General features: G+C 33.5%; 2 protein-coding genes across 5 annotated transcripts; one reads left to right on the plus strand and one right to left on the minus strand.

Moving 5' to 3' along the window:
• The first annotated feature begins 19 nt into the window (after positions 1–19).
• Positions 20–2701, plus strand: LOC105331589 (pyruvate dehydrogenase [acetyl-transferring]-phosphatase 1, mitochondrial). Its single transcript, XM_011433848.4, has one exon. It carries the CDS (start codon positions 175–177, stop codon positions 1702–1704), a length of 1530 nt encoding a protein of 509 aa, XP_011432150.3. The 5' UTR covers positions 20–174; the 3' UTR covers positions 1705–2701.
• Positions 2702–5394: 2693 nt separating this feature from the next.
• On the minus strand, positions 5395–15763 carry LOC105331590 (RNA-binding protein 39). 4 transcript variants are annotated; one of them, XM_011433849.4, is made up of 12 exons: positions 15657–15763; positions 15396–15449; positions 13785–13825; positions 12378–12470; positions 12035–12262; positions 11763–11880; positions 11354–11644; positions 11155–11220; positions 10784–10988; positions 10488–10692; positions 9060–9244; positions 5395–5974 (listed from the first exon to the last, which is right to left on the minus strand). In XM_011433849.4, the coding sequence occupies exons 2-12, from the start codon at positions 15447–15449 to the stop codon at positions 5817–5819; spliced, it is 1644 nt and encodes a 547-aa protein (XP_011432151.2). In that variant the 5' UTR covers positions 15657–15763; the 3' UTR covers positions 5395–5816. The 4 variants fall into 4 exon arrangements, with proteins under 4 accessions (XP_011432151.2, XP_011432153.2, XP_065934311.1 ...); XM_011433851.4 differs by lacking the exon at positions 15657–15763 and adding an exon at positions 13351–13432 and having other exon boundaries at positions 15396–15412; XM_066078239.1 differs by lacking the exons at positions 15396–15449; positions 15657–15763 and adding exons at positions 13351–13432; positions 14677–14919.
• Positions 15764–22247: the final 6484 nt, after the last annotated feature.

A 22247-nucleotide genomic window follows, 5' to 3' on the forward strand; every position in this document is an offset into this window, starting at 1 on the left:
AATTTGTTCATTTATTTGACCCATTTAGATATTCCGAATAGTTTGAAGAACAAGTTGATGATTATTGTTGTGAGAATCAAACTGGCATTCATAGAGAATCGCATTTTAACTTTTTTAAATGATTGGTGAATTGACAGCGAATAGACTGCAGAAATCGTGACAGGTCAAAGAATTATGATCAGGGCATGTGCCGCCTTTAGGCGAGGCGTTTCTTTTACAACGTTTAATGATGCGAGAGTGACCTTGGACAAATCCCAGTTTCATGTTTTGCAGTCGTGTAAATACCATGTCACCCCAAAAAACCTCAAACGAAACAGAAGTCGCGTTTTGGTATCATTTAAATCTGTGACAAAACCAGATTTGGAGTCTTCCGCAAAATTATCACCCCAGCAAGTGACATCCATTCTGGAACTAGAGCAAAGAAGATTCGAAATTCAAGAAGGTGCAGTTAAAAGTGTAGACATTAACAGATTGGCTGCCAATGATCCGATTGAGGACAGAGATGGTTATGCCAGTCTTGGGCCATCTGAGTTTTTGTTTGGTGTTTATGATGGACATGGAGGATGTGGGTGTTCGAGTACTGTCAGTGAGCGACTGTTCCATTACATAGCTATTTCATTAGCTGACTATAGTCTTCTTGAGGACATAATTACAGGAAATCTGGGAATGAACAACTTGGTAAACTGGTATCAAAAAGAAACCTACTCTGAGCGTTCCAAACGTTTATATCTGCGTGCAATAATGAAGTATGCACAAGAATCTCTTGCAGCTCATGAACCAAGCAGCATAGAACAGCATCTGAAAGATGCATTCGTTAGATTAGATCATGATATAATTCAAGAGGGCATTCCCTCAGAGAGTAACAAGGAATTCCACTCCGATTCTCTATTTTCTGCTATGGCTGGTTCTTGCGCCCTGGTTTCTTACATTGATGGAACAGACCTTTATGTGGCTAATCTCGGTGATTGTCGGGCGGTTCTTGGTGTCAAAGTTCAGGAATCGGAGTATGCTGCTGTCCCTCTTTCCTATGCTCATGATGCTCACAATGCATCTGAAATTCGCCGAATCTTGGATCAACACAAGAATGAGTCCACTAACATTATAAGAAATAATCGTCTGTTTGGCGAATTGGCTCCATTGAGAGCATTTGGTGACTTGCGTTATAAATTATCCCTCACAGAAGTAAAAGAATTGGAGAGGTATTTTAATACAAATCATGAAGTGCGTGGGTATTATGACAATAGAGTTGTGCCCCCAAATTATAAAACCCCACCCTATTTAATATCTGAGCCAGAGGTGATAAAACACAAGCTCACTCCTAAAGACAAATTCTTGGTGCTTGCCTCTGATGGACTGTTTGACATGTTAACTCCAGAAAAAGTGGTCAAACTTGTGGCTGGTCATATTGATGGGAAACAGATATTGATAGACCCTCAAATAGATACTAATATGAATCTCAAATCAATGAACCGTTACCTTGTAGAGAGGAAGACAAAGCTTGCAAACAGGAGCATTGACGACAATGCTGCCACGCACTTGATTCGCAATGCTCTGGGTCCGGAACACCGACAGATCTCATACTACCTCTCCCTACCTGACAATGTGTGTCGGACCCAGAGGGATGACATGACAGTGTCTGTTATTTTCTTTGACAGTGATTATATTAAGGACAAAAATGTTTCTGATGGCATTATTAAGAAATGATTGCATGAATGATGGTTTGGTTGTGCTTGTCATATTGAGAGATGCTTGTGATATGTGACACTAAAATACTCTTTTATGAGATATATATATTAAGATGGCTTCAAACAGGGAAGTATATACTAACTTATATATGTCCCTGCTTTGAATTGTTAATGCTGTCTTTTAAAATTCTTTGTGCTCAATTCATGAATGCAGTGGAATATATGCAATCAGATTTTTAATATGTTCCTACGTTCTAGAATGGAGACAAGTTACATTGTACAAAATTCAATCAGGATGAAAATTTCTTGAATTATTGTATGAATTTAAAGGAAATCGGTGAAATCAAATGTACCGTTACATCATTGTAAATTTCCCCAATTTTTACAATGATCTTAATAATAAATTGTTTCTGGAAATGCTTAACATTGTGGTAGTTAGTACATGTACCTTAAAATCAAGCACAGGCAGTTGGGTGGATTTCTTTTGTGGGCCCCCCAGGAAAGCCTCTTAATTTGTATGTACACTGTATTTTTTATCATTTTTATCATAGACTGTTTTTAAGTTCGGGAAAATATCCATCTTGAAAAAATTTGGAGTGTCATCTAATAACCTTGAATTTAAATCAAGTTATAACTTTCAGGATGATGTGATGAATTCTCTGTTAAGTTATGAATTGCCCTCACTTTAAATATTGCATTCTCTGTTCATGATGTTTATGAGCTCAAAATAAAACACCATGACCTGTTTTTCTATTCATGACAAGTCAAGTGGCATTTTTTAAAATTTGGTAAGCTGATATGCACCAATTACCGTGCTATGCATGGATTGATCGATTTTTAGATTATTCTACTGAAAATGGGGTGATTGCTGCATCATTGAAGCTAAATACACATTCCTTCTAAAAAGCTATGGTTATTCTAACTTCAACGCTTAATATATACATGCGTACAAATAACAGGTGCACCACTTTAAATGGAAAAATGTGAACTTGAAATAAATCCTTCAATCAACTAGATATTTAAGTTCTGTTGTTCCTGGTTCATTTTAAATGTAGGGTTCTTGGATTGATATACCCGGTAAATAACAGCAAATGACATTCCAGGCTGTAATCAGAGACTAGGTAGCTTGTTTATTTAAAGCATAGATAAATGTTAAATATCTTTACCTAGTGCTACAGTATGTTTCAAGTGAGAGGTTCAAATTTCACATAAACAGAAGTCAAATTAACACTGCTGCATTTATTCAGTGAATGCCATCATCATTTGAATTGAATGATTATATTTAATTGAGGAGATTGTTTGATTTTTTTAAACAATAGACACCTTTTAGTGGTTCAATTAAAAATCTTTCGTTGGTTTATTTAGATAGTGAAGGTTAAGTAAGCATCACAAAAAAACATGACTGGCGGTAGTGTGCCATGTATTGTAAAATAATTTTTGCAAATAACATTAACAAATACTGCATTGACGTAGAACATTTGAACAGAATGGCCAAACAGTCTGTTGAGTAAGGTGTCCGGATAGAGCCATTTGCGTCAGCGCAACATTGTGTTCAGATAAATGCACTGTCGCTCTGAAACAACTTCTCACAATGCGCCTAGGCGCTAACACAACTTTGCACAACACGACACCGCGCTAACACACAATGCGCCATCACACTAACACAACACACCGTCTCGCTATCACACAACATGCTGTCACGCTAACGCAACTTTGCAAAACATGCCGTTGCACTACATGTCGTCACACTAACACAACTTTGCCAGTTACACAGTCTAGTAGGAAGTCGTGTCCAGAAATATAAGCCTGCTCATGCTGAAATATGTAAGCCTGCATGAAAGCATGGATGAAAAATAAATTAAATGTACATTGAAAAAAAAAAAAATATATATATATATATATATATATATATATATATATATATATATATATATATATATATATATATATATATATATATATATATATATATATATATATATATATAATATATATATATAATATATATATATATATATATATATATATATATATATCTCTCTCTCTCTCTCTCTCTCACTGTATAAGGATATGCTAGTATGCATGTAAAAGATTAATAAATCTACCATTTGATAACTTTACCTTCAATGTTTATTATAACTCATAAATTCAACAATTATATATTCATGACATGATATATTCCTGAAATTGTACTTTTAAAATTTCTTTGTTTTGGTAATATACAGAGCACCTTATTTGAATTTGTAACATGTGATGATATTATGTACAGTGTATATTATTGTGATAGAATTAAGAATTTGATTAAATCCTACATGCACAGTCTGATATTTCCGGACACGACTTCCTACTAGACTGTGAATCTTGAAAAGTTGTGTTAGTGCGACAGGGTGTTGTGTGTTAGTGCAACGGCTTGTTTATCTGAACGTGTTGATGCTCTAATGCAAAAGGCCCTTTCCGGACACCATACAAAACCATCTTTGACAGAATACCATGCATTAGTGCTCAGTATATGTCTGTTTATATAATCATATACACTGGTTACTTTAATATTTGTGGGCATCAATTGAAAATCAGTTTAAAGGATTCATTTTTGTGATTAATGATCATATCAAAACAGCTTATTTGATATTGCACTTCAATGAATTGATTAACAACAACCAAATCCACTATAGTTGGTACTTGATGCACATTACTGAAACCACAATAGTGTCCATTTCAGGGAGGAGGAACTGAATAAATCTTCTTACATATGGGGAAAAAGCATGAGGAAGCAAGTGGTGAAACTCGCTCACATAGAATCTAAACACCCCAAATAGTGCAAGTACCGGCTCGTGCACCATGTATCAAACCCTGACTACTATTTAGGCATAGTACATGCACAACACAACACTATATAAATATAGAGCATGGACCACGTCAGATTTCCCATCAACAATAAGAACTGACGTCGGATTTCCCATCAAGAGCATGGACCATGCCAGATTTTCCATCAAGAACAAGAATTGATTTCAGATATCCCATCAAGATCATGGACCGACAACAAATATCCCATCAAGACCCTGAACTGATGTTATAACACAGATACCCCATTAAGATCTTAAACTGACGTAATATATCCATCAATTCAGAACATGACCGACTTCAGATATCCTATCCATAGTGTTCCTTCTGAGTGTTGTTCTAAATTCTGACAATACCAAACCACTTTTATCTTGATAAACGTAGATTTTTTATATAATCATATACACTGGTTACAATAATATTTATAGGCATCAATTGAAAATCAGTTTAAAGGATTCATTTTTGTGATTAATGTTCATATCAAAACAGCTTATTTGATATTGCACTTTAATGAACTGATTTATCAACAACCAAATCTACAATAGTTGGTACTTGATGCACATTAATGAAACCACAATAGTTCTTTTGTCATCCTTAAAAGTGTTCAGAATTGCCGCCTGGAGGTGTCTAGGCCCACGAGGGAAGGGGGAATTTTGATTATTTTTCAGCGTGTTGAATTTTTCAGCTTGTTTAACTTTATATTAAAAATTGGTAAAAAATCTCCTTATATCAAAATCAGTTTTTTATTTTTTGCTAATAAGTTAGAGGTATTTCAAATGAGACCGGAGACAATTCCAAACAAATTATTATGGCCTAATTCTAATAAATGTACATTTGTAAACACATTCAAAACACTTAATAAACACAATAGTTTTTGGATTTTTTATTTTCCATTGGGTTTCCATAATAAAAGATATTCCAGCTGATTCATCTTTGATTTAGAATGCACATCATTCATTTTGTAGATGACTGAATTTCAACTAAGATGATCGTCTCCCAATCTTAATTAAAAGTTGGGTTAAACGTGAGCCTCATAAAGGTAAAATCACATTAAAACAATACAGAGCTGAATCAATTATACAATTGTTCATCAAGAAAATGTAAAATTAGTTTACAAACCATGAGCATAATACCATGTAGATTCAATCAATACAAATGATCATGATGACATAACCCCCCACCCCCAGTTTTATTAGATGATTAATGACCACATGAGGTCCATTCTGTGTACAGTTCTCTTCTGTAATGACTTGGATCCGTTTTGATAAAATGGATGGGTAACACACACAGCTATCTGATGACAGGCTGCATGGCGGGGAACATGGTGCTGGGGAATCCGGCCTGTAGCGCCTGGGTCGACGGAAGCAGCAGCTGATTGGCTCTCACTGCGTCAGGGAACAGGGAGTGGTAGTTTGGGAGGGGTACATAGGCCGCTGTAATCATTTTGCCTGAAGAAATTAAGGGAATCACTCATTAGAACATTTTCAAATCAAAATATGAAATGGGGAAACTCAAAAAATTCAAGATAAAACCAATGCATAGTAATATTTTAATACTGTATACAGGGAAATAGTTGCCCCCGTTTTATTTCGTCCATTTCACCCTCCCCTCGCTGTCAGTGGGTGAATTTAAGATTGGGTGAATTACTATGTCTCAAACTATCTTTCATTATTTACAACATTGTTGGGCGAAATAAAAACAGGGCAAACCGTTTGCAAGTGAAAAAGGGCAAAAATAATCTTGAAAACAGTAGTAATAGAGAAATGATACAATTAAACATAGGTTATCACAGATTACAAAGCTCACCGAGACGAGACATCACCCTTATGAGACTTCACCTTTATGAGACCACCTTTATCATATTAAATGAAAATCATACTTTATGATCTTGGATATTCATGGATTCTGTTTTGACACAATATCGTATATCATCTGTTAAAAAATTGTATGATAATCATATGTTCATATGTTAATCAATACAATAATATAAAATTAAATATTGCATCCTATCATATTTACAACATATATCATATAATACAATAACATACCATAATAAACAATGATGAGATATGATATTGTAACGTATGATATGACATTGTATTGTGTTATACATTATTGTATTTGATCACATAATACAATATCATAATATATAAAACAATATAGTGTTATATAACAATATCATATTACATAATACATCATAACATTGAAACATATGATATTATATTGTATAATATAGTATGATATTGTATGATACTATATCATTTTTTATACATACACGTAATATGATATTGTATCATATGATACAATATAATTTGATACAACATTGTATCATATCAAATGATACAATATTATGTGATAAAGTAAAATATTATATAATACAATATTATATTATACATATTGTATCATATGATACAATAATATATTTTACAATATCATACAATACAATTTCATGTGATAATATATCATATTATAAACCAATATCATATTATACAATATCATATGATACGATATTATATAATATTACAGTATCATATTATACAATTTCATGTGATATAATTCTATATAACAGAAACTAATATCATATTTTACAATATCGTATGATACAATATTATAGAATATACAATATTGTATCATCGGATACAATATTATATTTTGCAATATCTTATGTAATAGTATCATGTGATAAAATAATAAATTAATAATACAATATAATATTATACAATATTGTATCATTATATACAATACTATATATAACAATATCATGATACAATATCATAACATAAAACATCAAAAAATTGATACAATATCATATCGTATCATATAACTTTTTATAATATTACATATGATATTATATTGTATCATATTAAACAATATTGTTTCATACCATACAATACTATATCATAGGAATCATGTTATATCATTTATCAAAAAACACATCTATCTATCAGGCAAGTTTGAGTGAGGTAGGAGATTTCTTTAGCATCCTTGATAATTGAGATCAGGCTCTGCATCTGAAGCAACCTCTGCGTTTCATTTATAATATAGTTAAATCAACTATGCAAGCTATCATCTATAAAATATGTGACCTGTTCCAAAAAAAGTAAACCTCATCCAGCATCCGAAACTTATGGCTTAGATTCAGCATTCAAGCCTGTCAGGTGCATCAGTATACATAAGACGCATCTCCATGCAAGTTTGGTGAAGTTCAGACCAGTAATAACTAAGATATCATCATCAGAGGGCACTAGCAATTAAAACCTTAACCTGCTCCAGCATCCGCAACCTTTGGCTCAGATTCAACATCCATGCCTGTCAGGTGCATCTGTATCATAAGACACACCATCCATTCAAGTTTGGTGAAGTTAGGACCTGTAATAACTAAGATATATTTTTTCGCATCCTTGATAATGGAGATCAAGCTCTGCATCTGAAGCTTCCTCTGTGATTCATTCATATTACAGTTAAATCAACTATGCAAGTTTGAAAAAGTACTATTATCTATTAAACATGTGACCTGTTCCAAAAAACTTAACCATATCCAGCATCTGAAACCTATGGCTCAGACTCAGCATTCAAGCCTGTCAGGTGCATCAGTATCATAAGACGCACCATCCATGGAAGTCTGGTGAAGTTAGGACAAGTAATAACTAAGATATAATCATCAGAGGGCACCTGTTTCAAAAACTTTAACCAACTCTAAAAACCTTAACCTCCTCCAGCATCCGAAACCTATGGCTCAGACTCAGCATTCAAGCCTGCCTGGTGCATCAGTATCATAAGACGCACCATCCATGGAAGTCTGGTGAAGTTAGAACAAGCAGTAACTAAGATATAATCATCAGAGGGCACCTGCAACAAAAACTTTAACCAGCTCTAAAAACCTTAACCTCCTTCAGCATCTGTAGCCTATAGCTCAGATTCAGCACCCAAGCCTGCCTGGTGCATCAGTATCATAAGACACACCATCAATGCAAGTTTGGTGAAGTATGGACCAGCAGTAACTAAGATATTGCTATCAAAGGACACCTGCAACAAAAACTTTAACCTGGTCCAACAACCTTAACCTCCTCCAGCATCCGAAACCTATAGCTCAGATTCAGCACTCAAGCATGTCTGGTGCATAAGTATCATAAGACACACCATCCATGCAAGTTTGGTGAAGTACGGACCTGCAGTAACTTAGATATTGCTATCAAAGGGCACCTGCAACAAAAACTTTAACCTGGTCCAACAACCTTAACCTCCTCCAGCATCTGAAATTTAGGACTCAGATTCAGCATCCAAGTCTTTCAAGTCCATAAGTAGGTCCAGATGCATCATCCATGCAAGTTTGGTGAAGATAGGACAAGTAATAGCTTAGATACAGGACCTGCAACAAAAACTTTAACCAGGTCCGGACGCCGACGCCGACACCGACGCCGACGCCGAGGGTATAGCATAAGCTCCCCCTGACTTCGTCTCGGTGAGCTAAAAAGTTATTCTATCAATCTCTTTTTTATCTGCCATCATATGTCTCTCCAGTATATAGCTTACCTCCAAAATACCTCCCATGAAGTGCTCTAACGGAGGCAACAGCTGCTGATATCGTGGGACACTTGACATAGACGTTTCCTTGGGGTGAAGCCTTGTCTACATACAGATGTAGGACTCCACCATGCTTGTTACATTCTTCTATCACATCATCCCTGATTTCCTGATCCCAGCTTGACCGAGACTCTCTGAAATAAACATGGATTCGATATTTATCATATACTGTATATGAATACCGTAATGTCGCATGTATAACACACACTTTTTTTCAGCCAAAATTTGATCAGAGTGGGGGTGCGTGTTGTAAATAGGACTAAAATTTTACCCCATTTTTTCAAGCCGTGATTCTTGATACCACGGGAGTAGTGACTGACAATATAGCGTGTTATGCAAGTTGCATTAGTGTATACTAAATCTATACGGCATCAGAAATACTTTATTCTTAGTTTTATTTCCATGTATTGAAATATTTATTCTCATCAACACTATTTCTTGCATCAAACGAGTTTAAATATCGCCAGTGTATTTGCCATTACGTAACCAGCCACCTGTTGACTCAGCGCGTGGTCAATGTTTGTTTAACAATTTCCAGTGTCAGAAGCATGCATCTGTCTTGTGTCGGACTTCACAGGGTGTTTTTAAGTGCAGGAAGATTAGCGATTATTCTGATTTTATTAAACTTGATTACTTCGTGTCCAGTTATGCAGTTAAACGTTAATGCTTTACATAGACACTGCTAAAAATACATCGATCATAATGACGATATATGACATACATAAGTTTCTTCACAATTTTATTTAACAACAATCAATGAGTTTGACTATATTTAATCAATTAAATCATTTCTTTTGATGTTGTTTTGGTGTATATCTGCAAACATTATTACTTTTAAGCACTAAGCTCCTTTGCCGTTCTTTTCTTCAACTTCTCCGCTGTTGTATAAGAAACTCTTTACGAAGTGTCTAATGATATTTTATACCGCCCATGTAAATCATGCCGTCCTTTTTAAGTAAAATTGTAAGAACTTTGACTCAAATATTGCTTGTGCCATGTTCCAATCACAAAATTACAGTAATTGCACTTGGGTTATGAAATTATCATTAAACATCGATAGTTATTTGGAAAAATGGCGCCCGTCGATTTTCATCGCTGTGAAATGTTCCGATCACAAAATTACAGAAATTACGCATGGATTATAAAATTATCATGAATCATCGATAGTTTGGGGGGGAAATGGCGGCCGTATATTTCGCAATTTTTTTGGTGCGTGTTATACATAGGACCTGCTGTTTTTTTCGCCATTTTTTGGTCAACTTTGGGGTGCGCATTATACACAAGTGCATATTATACACGAAACATTACGGTAGGTATTTAACTTAAAATTCGAATAAAGCATTTTACAAGAGAACTACATTTATAAACCATACTCACGCATTAGGATCAAACATGTTGGACAACATGAAGCATTGGGTAGCTATTGGAGGGGCAGTGCTATCTTGTCCAGCAGCCTGACTACCCAGTATAGCCGACACATTAGGGGCTGGTCCAGCAGGAGGTGCAGCACTAGCAACTCCTGGTGCCTGCTGAGTTATGTTCAGCGCTGACACAGCATACTCAGGTATCTGGAAACCTGTGCCTACAAGAATTGTTTAATTTAAAATGTAGACAAAAGGATAAGAAAGTTCCTGGGTATTTTTCATTGTACGGAAACCATTCAAGTGCCCTACCTTCTGCTAATTTAGCCATCAGCTGCAAGCGACCAGTGGCTCCCAAGTCTATCCCTGCCCGGTCCATCTCATCACTGTCCAACATGGAAGCCCCCTGGATCTCTCCCTGTCTCTCCGTCACATGGCCTACTTTCATTGGACGGCCAGCCAGCTCAAACCCATTGAGCTGCTCTAAAGCTTTCTTTGCATCTTCCGAATCATGGAACTGGACAATAAATAAGTAAAAATCAGATATGCCTTTATCTGCACAATAGTAATAGAAAGGCAGTCATCATTACATGATGAATTCTTTTAACATAGAGCGAATACCTATCTTTAATTGAATCTAGAACCGTTTGTGCAGGCAATATATCTTCAACTTTTGTACTTACTGTTATAAAACCATATCCTTGTGATCTGTTTGTTTCATGGTCTCTGATCAATTTAATGTCGTCAATCTGTAAATACCATAAAATAAAAACAATTATAAACTGTACTGATATTGTTGTTGTCTTGTATTAGTTTTGTTTTTATTGTCAAAGCAGTTCAAATTTTTCCAAATTTTGTTCTCAATAAATTTGTATAAATTACCTTTCCAAATGGCTCAAATATTCCCCTGAGCATTTCTTCTGTTATGTTGAAGTGTAAAGAACCCACATACAGCCTCATAGGTCCAATATTTCCTTTTGTTAAGATGCTTGTAGGGTTTCCTACTCGGTTTTTCTCAGCCTGAGAGTGCTGTACTATGATAGGAACACCCAGTAATTTCTGATTAGTAAGTCCAATGGCTAATGGTACAGAATCAGTGTCCTGGAATTCTACATAAGAAATGCCTTTTGACCTCCTTGTTTTATTGTCCATGATTAGTCTCACATCTCTGACCTGAAACAAAATATAGTTTGATTACAATGTGGATCCTCAACTTATTCCTATGGTTTTTAATTTTTATTTTGGTATAAATATATTTTATGCATCTTAGGTTATTATAACATTCACAAACCTTTCCCACAGAGGAGAAGAATTCTTCAAGGTCTCTTGGGCGAATTCTAGCAGAGAGCTGCATACAGAAAACAGTCCTTGCATCTCTTTCTTCCGGAGTTAACTCAGGACCTGGCTGCCTAAACATAGAAAAACCCTACATAAATATAGATGCTGACAAATATCAACAACTTCACTGCCATATGCATGACAGAAGTCTGATTTTTTATATTCATTACATATAGTGAGCATCTTCAAAAAGCCACAAACTCTGTGTTTCCTTTCTCAAAGTACCTAGTGTATCTCATGGGGCTTTTGCTGTTACTTCTCTGTCTTCTTTCTCTTTCTGGGGATCGACTTTTCTTGCGTTCTTTTGATTTACTTCGACTCCTCCTGCGTTTTTCTCGGCTTTTACTACGCCGTTTTTCTCGTCGTTCTCTGTCTCGGTCACGCCCTCTATGTCGATCATGACCCCTATGCCTTTCTTTGTCTCCATCCCTATGACGGTCTCGACTTCTGCTCCTAAACCACAACAAAACAGTAAAGATTGATGTTTTTTTTAGCTTAGATAGAGTTGTATGTAACACAATTTTTAAAATTTTTTAACTTGTACAAGTTTCAAGATTTCTTTCCTTACCTGCGACGATCCCTGTCACGTTCTCGATCCCTATCTCGGTCCCTGTCTCTGTCCTTGTCACGACCCTTGTCTCTGCTTCCACTTCTCTTTTTTCTAGATAAAAAAAAATATTTTATTAGTGTTTAAACCAACATTGTCAATTAAAAAAAACTTCTACAATGATATGAATTTTGTTGATGTCATTGATGCATTACAACAATACAGAAGTAGTTAGTTTGTGATTTGTTCTTGTATTGAAAAATCATTTATAAAATGACACTCTTTTCATTGTGAAATATTCAATCAATTTGGTTAAAAATAATCCAGTTCCATACAAATAATAAATGGCCTGGCAGCCTGGGTTTTGGATTTGGGAAAGTGCTCGTCAAGAGCACTTGCCTTAAGTTTAGGCAAGTGCTCTTGACGAGCACTTTCCCAAAGTTAAGGGCAAGCTTTTCCATAGAATTTGGTCCAGTGGGATATTGAAAATTCTCAGTTAAATAATCTAGTTGGAGGTAGAGACCAGAGGAAAAAAATAATCATTTCTAGCCCTGTTTACTCAGGAACACACTAATGTAAACCTCCATATATGAACCTTGCCAAAATAAAGCCCCTGATTTTATTGGACAGCTTTTCTCCCACTTCCATTAAATCAAACAATAAATTTAAGACATCTTAAACTACTGAAAATGTGTTTCATCATCCTCACAGAATTTTTTACATTAACCCCATTATATCCAATTCTCATGAATTTTTTTATAATCAATACTGTGGCCTTATTTGCATTCAAGATATTAAGTGACAGGTCCAGAAACAGTTTAAAAATTTTTAATTTTTGTGAAAAAAATTGCAAGAATTCAGTTGGCTCAATTTCAAAAATCTTTAAGAAATCAAAAACTATCAATGGTTGAAATTTGAGATTTAGTCCACCTTGATGACATTTCAAACATAAGATGCCACATTGTTAAAACCAAAACCTTGTCATCAGACATACCTTTCCACAAATGACATAATTCGACAGCTTAGAATGCCAAGATATACATCCCCCTTTCATAGGACCCACAAATTGAGATTACCTAGATACAACATACAGAATTTGACATTAAAATCTCATTTTCATAAACTAATTCTTTTTCTGTTATCTTTCTACTCCATTCATCTACAATTAAACATCATTTAAGAAATTTATGGGTCTCCAACATTTGAACGCATTCTTTGCTTAATCTGAAATGCATAATGAAAACAAGTGTGGCCTCCTGTAAATAACAGAAACTACTTCAAAATCAAACATGTAGGCGTCATAGTATGTCATACATGTTACTTCCTCCCATCTTAATACAATCCATGACTCTGCAATCAATGATAGACCATGGTGGAAATCAATAGCAAGATAATCACTTTATAAAAAAATATTCATCTGCTTCTTACCTCTTCTCTCTATCTCTATCAGCATCTCCTCTTCCGTCATCCTGTGGTCCCAAACAAACAATCAGTCACACACCAGGTCAAAAATAAAGGGAGAAAAAGAAAGACAAAACAATGCATTAGTAGGCATCAAAATAATTGATCACTTACCATAATTCAACAAGCTTTTCAACTGAATATCTGAAGCTTTCAGTTTTGTTCCTCAAGCAACTTTTTTTGGCCATAAATTTCTTTACACAGAAAGTTATACATCCAATAGAATATATTAATTTTTACACCACCTTTTCAATAATATGAAACAGTCTTCTGTTTACAGATATTGTGTTTGTACCATTATTGTGCAGATGTACTAATCCAAACAACAGTAAAACTTAATATCAAACAGGCTGAAACAGCAGGACAGAAATTTCCTATGAAATTTCACAATTAATTAAATGACTAGCATCTGAAAACATTTGGTGTTTGATTTTATCTTTTATGCTTTCAACAATATGCTATGAGGTGTGGATAAAAATGAAATTTAGAAAAACTGCTTCCTTTTTGAAAACTTTTGCAATTGAAAAGCTTGTTATACATTACAACATCAAGTTTTACGTACCAATGAGATTAACAAATCTGAAAAAATACACCTGCAAAGTAAAGTCTCACAAACCACTCTTTCAGACTCTCTCATAGACATCTCTGGAATGGAATGTACTTCTCAACACAAAAGTCAAAAATAACTATGGAAACAATTTAGTCTTTCATTCCTGCTTTTCTCAATATATTGGAAATAACATTCCCAGACATTATCAAACTTAACGAGTCTGTAGAATGCTGTTTCTAAAGAAAAGTTTGCTCTCATTCCTACTAGCACACAACAGAAAGAGTTGAGATAGGGGTGCAAAATTAGTACATCGTCAGTCAGAGCCGATCTCAGTTTCTCTTCTGTCTTCCCTTAGCTGGCAAGAGTCCTCTGTTGCTATGCCAACCCTATGATGAGAGGGAGGGGCAAAATTCAGTTGTCTTTCACAAATTATTGCAACAATAATTATCAAACATTTATCATTTCAAAAGATATATTTACGTTAGAAATAATTTATATTAAAAAGAAATGCAAAAATAATTGTGAACATCGGCTTCATGGACTCTGAGGTGTACAACCATCAGTACCTTTCTACTTGCATGGGAATTTCACACTTGTTGTGTACATGAAGTGGTACTATGGACATCTATGGATAGAACCAAACAAACCTTTATTACAAAAAATCTATTACTTCTATTGACATGATGACAAGAAGCAAATTTAATTTCAAATTGTGGTTGGAAAATTCACCTAAACACTTTTGATTTCATCATTTTTGTTTCAAACTTATTTATAGGAAGAAACCACAGGATATCTTAAAATGCTCAAAAGTTGAAATTGTCGTAATAAATCTAAAAAGAATGTCCTGCTGGCATTGACACCTCTCAAAACATAAGCTTGACAAACCATCTTCACTGAATTTGGCTTCGTACCCTGGGTCACACAAGGAACTTACTTGACACTGAAAAAATACTAGACTCACAACAACCAGAACACGGAAAAGTGATTCGAATAATGCATTAAACTAAGCAAGAAAACACAATACTAACCTCCTTCCTGTAAGGAGCCTCCAACATAGCTTCTACGTCCAAATCGTCTGCCATCTGAAATTGATACAGAACTCAATAATGCGCTCGTATACAAGGGTTACGCCAAATTTTAAAGAGGCGTTAAAACCACGGGCACCCGATATCAAGACTTGTACTGCAATATCACGAAAGCAAATCTTTCAAAACATTAATATATAACTTCTATTCATTTAAATCTATAATTTTCTATTATACTTTGGCATTGTAACATAGAAAATTAACCTTTTTCTTTGAAAATGTGTACTGCAGAAGAGTTCTCTTTTTGACTTCTGATAATGGCGCCGTAACGTTGGGGTGTCGTCATTAAAAATCAGGGAGTTCCGGTTTTTAATTATGACAATTCGTACTTTGACGAATTCGTGCATATCAACATACATTTTTGTATATAATGCATTTATATATATACTCAGTTCTGTAAAAGTAAAAAAAAAAAAAAACAACTAGAAATCGATATAAAATAATAAGTAACAAAATTAATATATGTCCTCAATGGGCAGCAGTAAAGTCAGATTAAATTAAAAATGTATTCCTTTAGGCTTGCAGAACTTGTTTATCACTCGAATATAGGATTTTATATTGTTGATAAGGGGTTTTTTTTTAAACAAAAAATCTAAATCTACTTCCAAAGTCTAAATATACTTTGAGATTTAAGAGGATACACTTCTTTTTACTAGCATAAGAAGTAATCTTTGTAGTTCTTTTTTTTTCTATTCGTTTAATGTCTCTTCAAATGTAATCTCTTAAATTCTGGAATGGAAACAAAATAAAACTTAAAGAAACATTTTGTTTTTAAACAATGCAATATTATTTCTAAAATTCTATAACTCTGTGTGATAAATTAAAATATATCTATATATGAACTTCAAAGTTGTACATTTTTATTCGATCATAAATAAATCCCAATTACATGTACGTACCAATTGTAATTCTAATAACAGGCGGAAGAAAAGTTAACAAAAACCCTTCGCCTGGGAAACTAAATGATTTCATGAGAACTTTTTTTTATATACGTGTATCGAAAACTGAATTTTTCCTTGATATTGAATCTGGGATAACGTAACATACTTCTAATGTTCAGTGTGTAAAAAAAGAGATTCATTTTATCCGTTTATTTGTCTCTGGTTTGTTTTGTTTCTTAGCACAAATATTCAGTCCTATTATTTTTTTGTTTAAACCTTCAATGTTCAAATTAATGCAACTTTATTTTTTACAAAGATTACCAAATGAGTTGGAGATTTAAAGGGGCATGAACACGATTTTGGTGAAAAAGAAGGCGTGTAAAATGCCCATACACGGTCGGACAAGTTACTGAAAAATTAAAATATCAATAAATCTGATATTTGTTTAAAAACCATTTAAAACAATATGTATTTTGCATATCATTGATTTTTAACCTATAAAAAATGTTCAATCTTGAAATATGTTGACTCAAACAGGCGTATACGTATCAAAACCTGCAAATGCTGTCATTTTTAGAACTTCAAGGAATTTTCTTTCATAGAGTGGGATTGTGCTCCATATCTTTTTCATAGTCTAAATAAGGTCTATTGGAAAACAACCGATTTCAATCAACAAAAACGTGGAGAGATGACCCACTTTACATTAAAAACATCACTTTGTATCCCTACAATTGAACGTTTTGAAAAAATAATACAAGTCCGTAAATTCGTGGCCAAAGTCACACATAATATTTAAACAACCCACTTTGTTGTGTCTGAAATGTATCAGTGGTTAGAGTACCTAACATAAGCTATCCTTATATATCTAGGGTTTTTATGTTATGGGTTCGATACCACCAAAATTTCAGGCAATATTTTTTATGCTTATCTGTTATTAAAAAATACCGGAATAAAGTTAGAAGTGTTGCTGTTGCAAACTTGTATTATGATAAATTTGAATAGATTTAATTGGGAAAAAATAAATTCAAAATCGTATTTCACTACTAAACCGAAAGGGCATTTGCGCCATCTTATTCCCCCATCTTCTTTAATTTATTGCTTACAATGGATTAGTAATGCATTTCTAATGATCGACCAGAATATTAGTGTCAGTCGTAGTAAGCAAGATACAGTTCTCACAATTCTTTGCAATTGTTTTGTAAACAATTAAGGCTCTTTTAAAGCTGTTTTTTTTCTATATGCTAACTCGTTGTGAACATTAATAAACAGTTCCTAGCGTTTGTCCTGTTCATTTTAGGTTAACCAGGAGTTTTCTTCTCAACATTCAAAACATATATAAAAACATGACTTCAGCTTTGTTTCCATAACAAATAATTGTGAGCTCTGTATTTTGCTTATAACTCGACAACTGAAACTCAAATTTTGGTTGATTATATGAAATATCTTACTGCAATCTAATTAAAATTAGATCCTTCACACTCTCGTTTTTGATATGTCGCTGTGACATATCAAATACGAGAGAGTGAAGGATCTAATTTTAATTATATTGGTCTTACTGAAGCATAGTAGACATTAAAAACGGGGGAAATTACGCCCCTTTAACTGAAATTTTATTATTGCTGACTTATAATTTTCTTTTCATCCATGGAATTTGTAATATATGTATATACAGATGGCAGCTGTATATTAAAAATAAAGCGAATGCATGAACAATCGGCAAAGTTAAGTAATGAAATAAGTTCACTTGTTTTATGAATATTCTAAATTACACAATTAAACATGTTCTGGCATCGTTGACACATGAGAGTTAATAAGGCTGTATTGTATTGTTAATCAAATATGTAGTTGTATTTTGATGGTAATTAACACTAATTACAGTATACTGTTGTTAAAACTGTTCACTTTCCTAATCCTGCACACTTGACAACATTAACGCGTCTAATTCAATTCAATTATCAATTCTTTATTTCTTTAAGCTTTACAGCTTATCAGTATGACATATGTATAACATGAGGTGGTAGTGTATTTACAGGAGAACTTGTGCACGTACAGATAATAACATTTACTGTTACATATACAGGTTGAGAAAACAAAAGACTACAATTATGTAATACAGTTGTCCCTTAATAACATACTTTTTGAGATGAATTTGCCAAGATTACAGAGATCTTTGACATTGTCAGTATTAAAAAGTTGAATTAATTTAAACATACAAGGTTTTTTATAATAATATTCTTTCATGTATAATCTGCGCAATGTTCTGTATAGAGGACAAACAAATAAAAAATGGAATTCATCTTCAACACTAGATTTGCAATGTGGACAAAATCTATTTTCTCTATTTGTGTTATTATATCTACCAGTTTCAATAGCCAGGCGATGTGACGATAGTCGTAATTTAGTTATATATTTCTGTAATTTAATGGGAATAGATTTTCTTAAATAGTATTGAAGATGTATACCATCGATAAGATATTTGTAAAAAGAACATTTCTTTGAATTTTCAACATTTGCAAAAATATCTTGTTTTGCCTGATCAAAAATTCTTTGTTTTACAAGTTGTAAAATACCATTGTTTATTTTTTGGTTAGACCATATATCAAAAAAACCGAGGTCAATGAGAATTTTCTTTACATAGAAAACCCAGTTTTTATAACCGTGTTCTTCACAATTAATATACATAACTTCGTAGCAATGTCTAATTATACAATTGTCACTAATTAAGACATTTTTCCAAAACTTAATAATGTTAAACATTCTATAATGTACAAGGGGCACACGGCCTAATTCAGCATATAAGTAAGCAGTATTTGTACTTTTCTTCACTCCGAGAATTTGTTTACAGAAGTCTGTATGAAGTTTCTCGATATTGCAACCTATATTATTTCCCCATATTTCTGAACAGTAATTAACAATTCCACCAATAAAACAATCAAAAAGCGACAATAATGTTTCTATATTAAATGACATTCCCCGTATATTCTTTCTAAGCGCAAACAATGCTTTTCTACCTTGTTCAGATAATTGTTTTTCAGCTTTGGTAAACTTGTTGTTAAAGTTGAAAAGTATTCCTAAGTAAGTGAATTGTTGTACAATTTCTAAAACATCATTACCAATATGCCAACACTCACTATCTTTTACTCTGCCATTGTTTCTAAAAACCACAATTTTTGACTTTTCCGCATTAACATGCATTTTCCAAGTATTACAATAGCTATGTAGTTCATTCAAAAGACATTGTAAACCTTCCACAGATTCAGAGAACAGGACCATATCATCAGCGTACATTAAAAGAAACAGATTTAGGGAAGATAACTCGTAAGACAAACAACCGGCATTTAAAAAGCTATTTTCGAAATCGTTAACATATAAATTGAATAAAATAGGTGATAACACTTCGCCCTGCATTAATCCTAGGTTATTACAAAAATATTCACTCAAAAATCCATCAACACCAATACAGGATTTCACATGACGATATAACGCTTTAATAACTGACAATAATTTTCCTTCAATGCCAACCTTTGAAAGTTTAAGCCACAAAAGTCGTCTATCAATAGAATCAAACGCTTTTTTAAAATCGATGAACGCACAATATAACCTCTTCTTTTTACATAGACTGTTACTAATAATAGAATGTAAAGCAAAAATAGCATCACGTGTTCCACAGCTTGGTTTAAAACCAAATTGTGCATCCGTTATAACATCATTATATTTTGACCATTCCAATAACCTTTTGTTTAAAATTGAAGTAAATAACTTACACATATTACTAACAAGACTTATACCCCTGTAGTTGTTAGGGTCTGTAGAATCACCCTTTTTAAACACTGGAATAATTATTGAGGAAGACCACGTACTGGGAAAAATACCAGTATTTAATATACAATTAAAAAGATTATGTAGTATAGGTAAAAAATAGTCTTGAAATTCAATAAAATATTCGTTCAAAATTCACATTGATCAGCATTATGTATGAAAACCATTTTCATGATTTTGGGCATGAAATATTTACGGACAAAGACTGGCATATGTTTTTGTTTCGAAAAATTACCTGGGTAATACGTACTTGATTTGAACATATTTTACCGCATAATATCATACATATTGTTTTTCAACTTCTTAGGTTATCAATTAAAATAATACAGTTGTCAATGTAATCATAATTGACATTTAAAGTACAATGTATATAGAAACAGATTAATTATCAATGTTACTCATAAACGCATAATTGTACAAATGAGTATACATGCAAATGCACGCTTTTGTTCAGCTCTGGTTGAAATAATCACGAAAATCATTAATCTACCTTATTCTTCATTACACATTAATTGTTCAATTTATTTATCAGTTTCATCAGGAATTTCATCAGGCTATCTATAAATATGTATGCTATTTTGAAGGTCATCTGGACTGCCCTAGGACCAGAGATAAAGGACCAAATTTGGGACCCTGAATGTTTGTGCCTTTAATCGTGTGCCTTTTGGGGGTCGATTGGTCTGTCCCGGGACCCACCTTAATTTTAAGATGACGATATATTTGAATATGGGATCCTGGTGTTAGATAGCTACCCCTTGTAATTTTTTCTCATTATACCTGTATTTGATGTACTACTTACAACACAGCCGGGCTAGCTAAATTTGTCAGTGGTCTTGTCTTTTTGCAAGCGACAATTTTTACTCTTTTCACTGTTTTTTTATGAATTCAGCCCAGTGGCGTAGCTAGAGCTAGAATGAAGTATAGGCACCAAATACGGCGAGGGGTCTGGGGGCCGCTCAACGCCCCCAGCGGGTCCAGGGCAGCGCCCTGGTAGAGGGTTCAGGGGGGCAAAGCCCCCCGACGGAAAAAGGATTTCATGTTTTATAGAACACACAGGCACTTTTCGCACATAAAATTTTGAGTTTTTTAAAAGATTTTTTCGTAGTAAAAAGGCTAAAAACATTTTTTAATACAATGCAACATTGTTTTCACCAGCAGTTTTTTTAAGCGTTATAAAAGTGAATGGCGGGAAGAAGATGGGGAAATAAGAGAGGGCAAATGCCCATTCGGTTTCATCGTAAATACAATTTTGAATTTATTTTATCAATTAAATCAATTCAAATTTATTATAATACAAGTTTGCAAAAGCACAATTTCTAAATAAATTCAGTTTTTATTATGTTTGGCAAACTATAGAAAAAAAAAATATTACCGTAAATTTTGGTGGAATCGAACCCACAACATAAAAACCCTACTTATGTAAGGTTAGCTAGTGTCTGGTGCTCTAACCTCTGAGCCATTTCACACACAAAAAAATAGGTTGTTTAAATATTACGAGTGCCTTGAACTTTGGCCACGAATTTACGGACGAATTATTTTTTCAAAACGTTCAATTGCTGAGATACAAAATGAAATTTTTATTGTATAGTGGGTCATCTCTCCACGTTTTTGTTGATTGAAATCGGTTTGTTTTCCATAAAACCTTATTTAGACTATGAGAAAAATATGGAGCAGAGATTCACTATAAAAAAGAAAAGACCTTGAAGTTGTAAAAAAAAAAAAAAATCACTATTGGAAGTTTTGATATACGTATACGCCTGTTTGAGTCAACATATTCCAAGTATTGAACATATTTTAAAAAGGTTAAAAATCGAGGATATGTTAAATATTTATTGTTTTGAATATATTTTTTAAAAATATCAGATTTATTGATATTTAAATTTTTCAGTATCTTTTCCGTCCGTGCATAGGTTTTACACGCCTTATCCACCCATCTTCTTACACTAAAGCTATTGTCTGTCTCTATAGTTTAGTTTACTATTAAAGGGAAAACATGAAGACGTTGTAATTGAATGTCATGATTCAAAAACAGTTGTAATGTTTATTTTAAATTTTGATAGTAATAAGAAAACAGAAATATTGCTTTGGTTTTTTT

Source organism: Magallana gigas, chromosome 3 (genome assembly GCF_963853765.1).
Source record: "Magallana gigas chromosome 3, xbMagGiga1.1, whole genome shotgun sequence".
Classification (NCBI taxonomy): Eukaryota; Metazoa; Mollusca; class Bivalvia; order Ostreida; family Ostreidae; genus Magallana; species Magallana gigas.

Excerpts from the sequence above, each read along its gene's own strand:
- LOC105331589 (XM_011433848.4), top strand. The coding sequence starts at position 175 with ATGATCAGGGCATGTGCCGCCTTTAGGCGAGGCGTTTCTTTTACAACG.
- LOC105331590 (XM_011433849.4), bottom strand. The coding sequence starts at position 15,449 with ATGGCAGACGATTTGGACGTAGAAGCTATGTTGGAGGCTCCTTACAGG. Across the intron at positions 12,263-12,377 it reads CGTGACAGGGATCGTCGCAG|GAGCAGAAGTCGAGACCGTC; the intron begins GTAAGGAAAGAA and ends GTTGTGGTTTAG. Across the intron at positions 10,989-11,154 it reads AAGGATATGGTTTTATAACA|TTCCATGATTCGGAAGATGC; the intron begins GTAAGTACAAAA and ends TTTATTGTCCAG.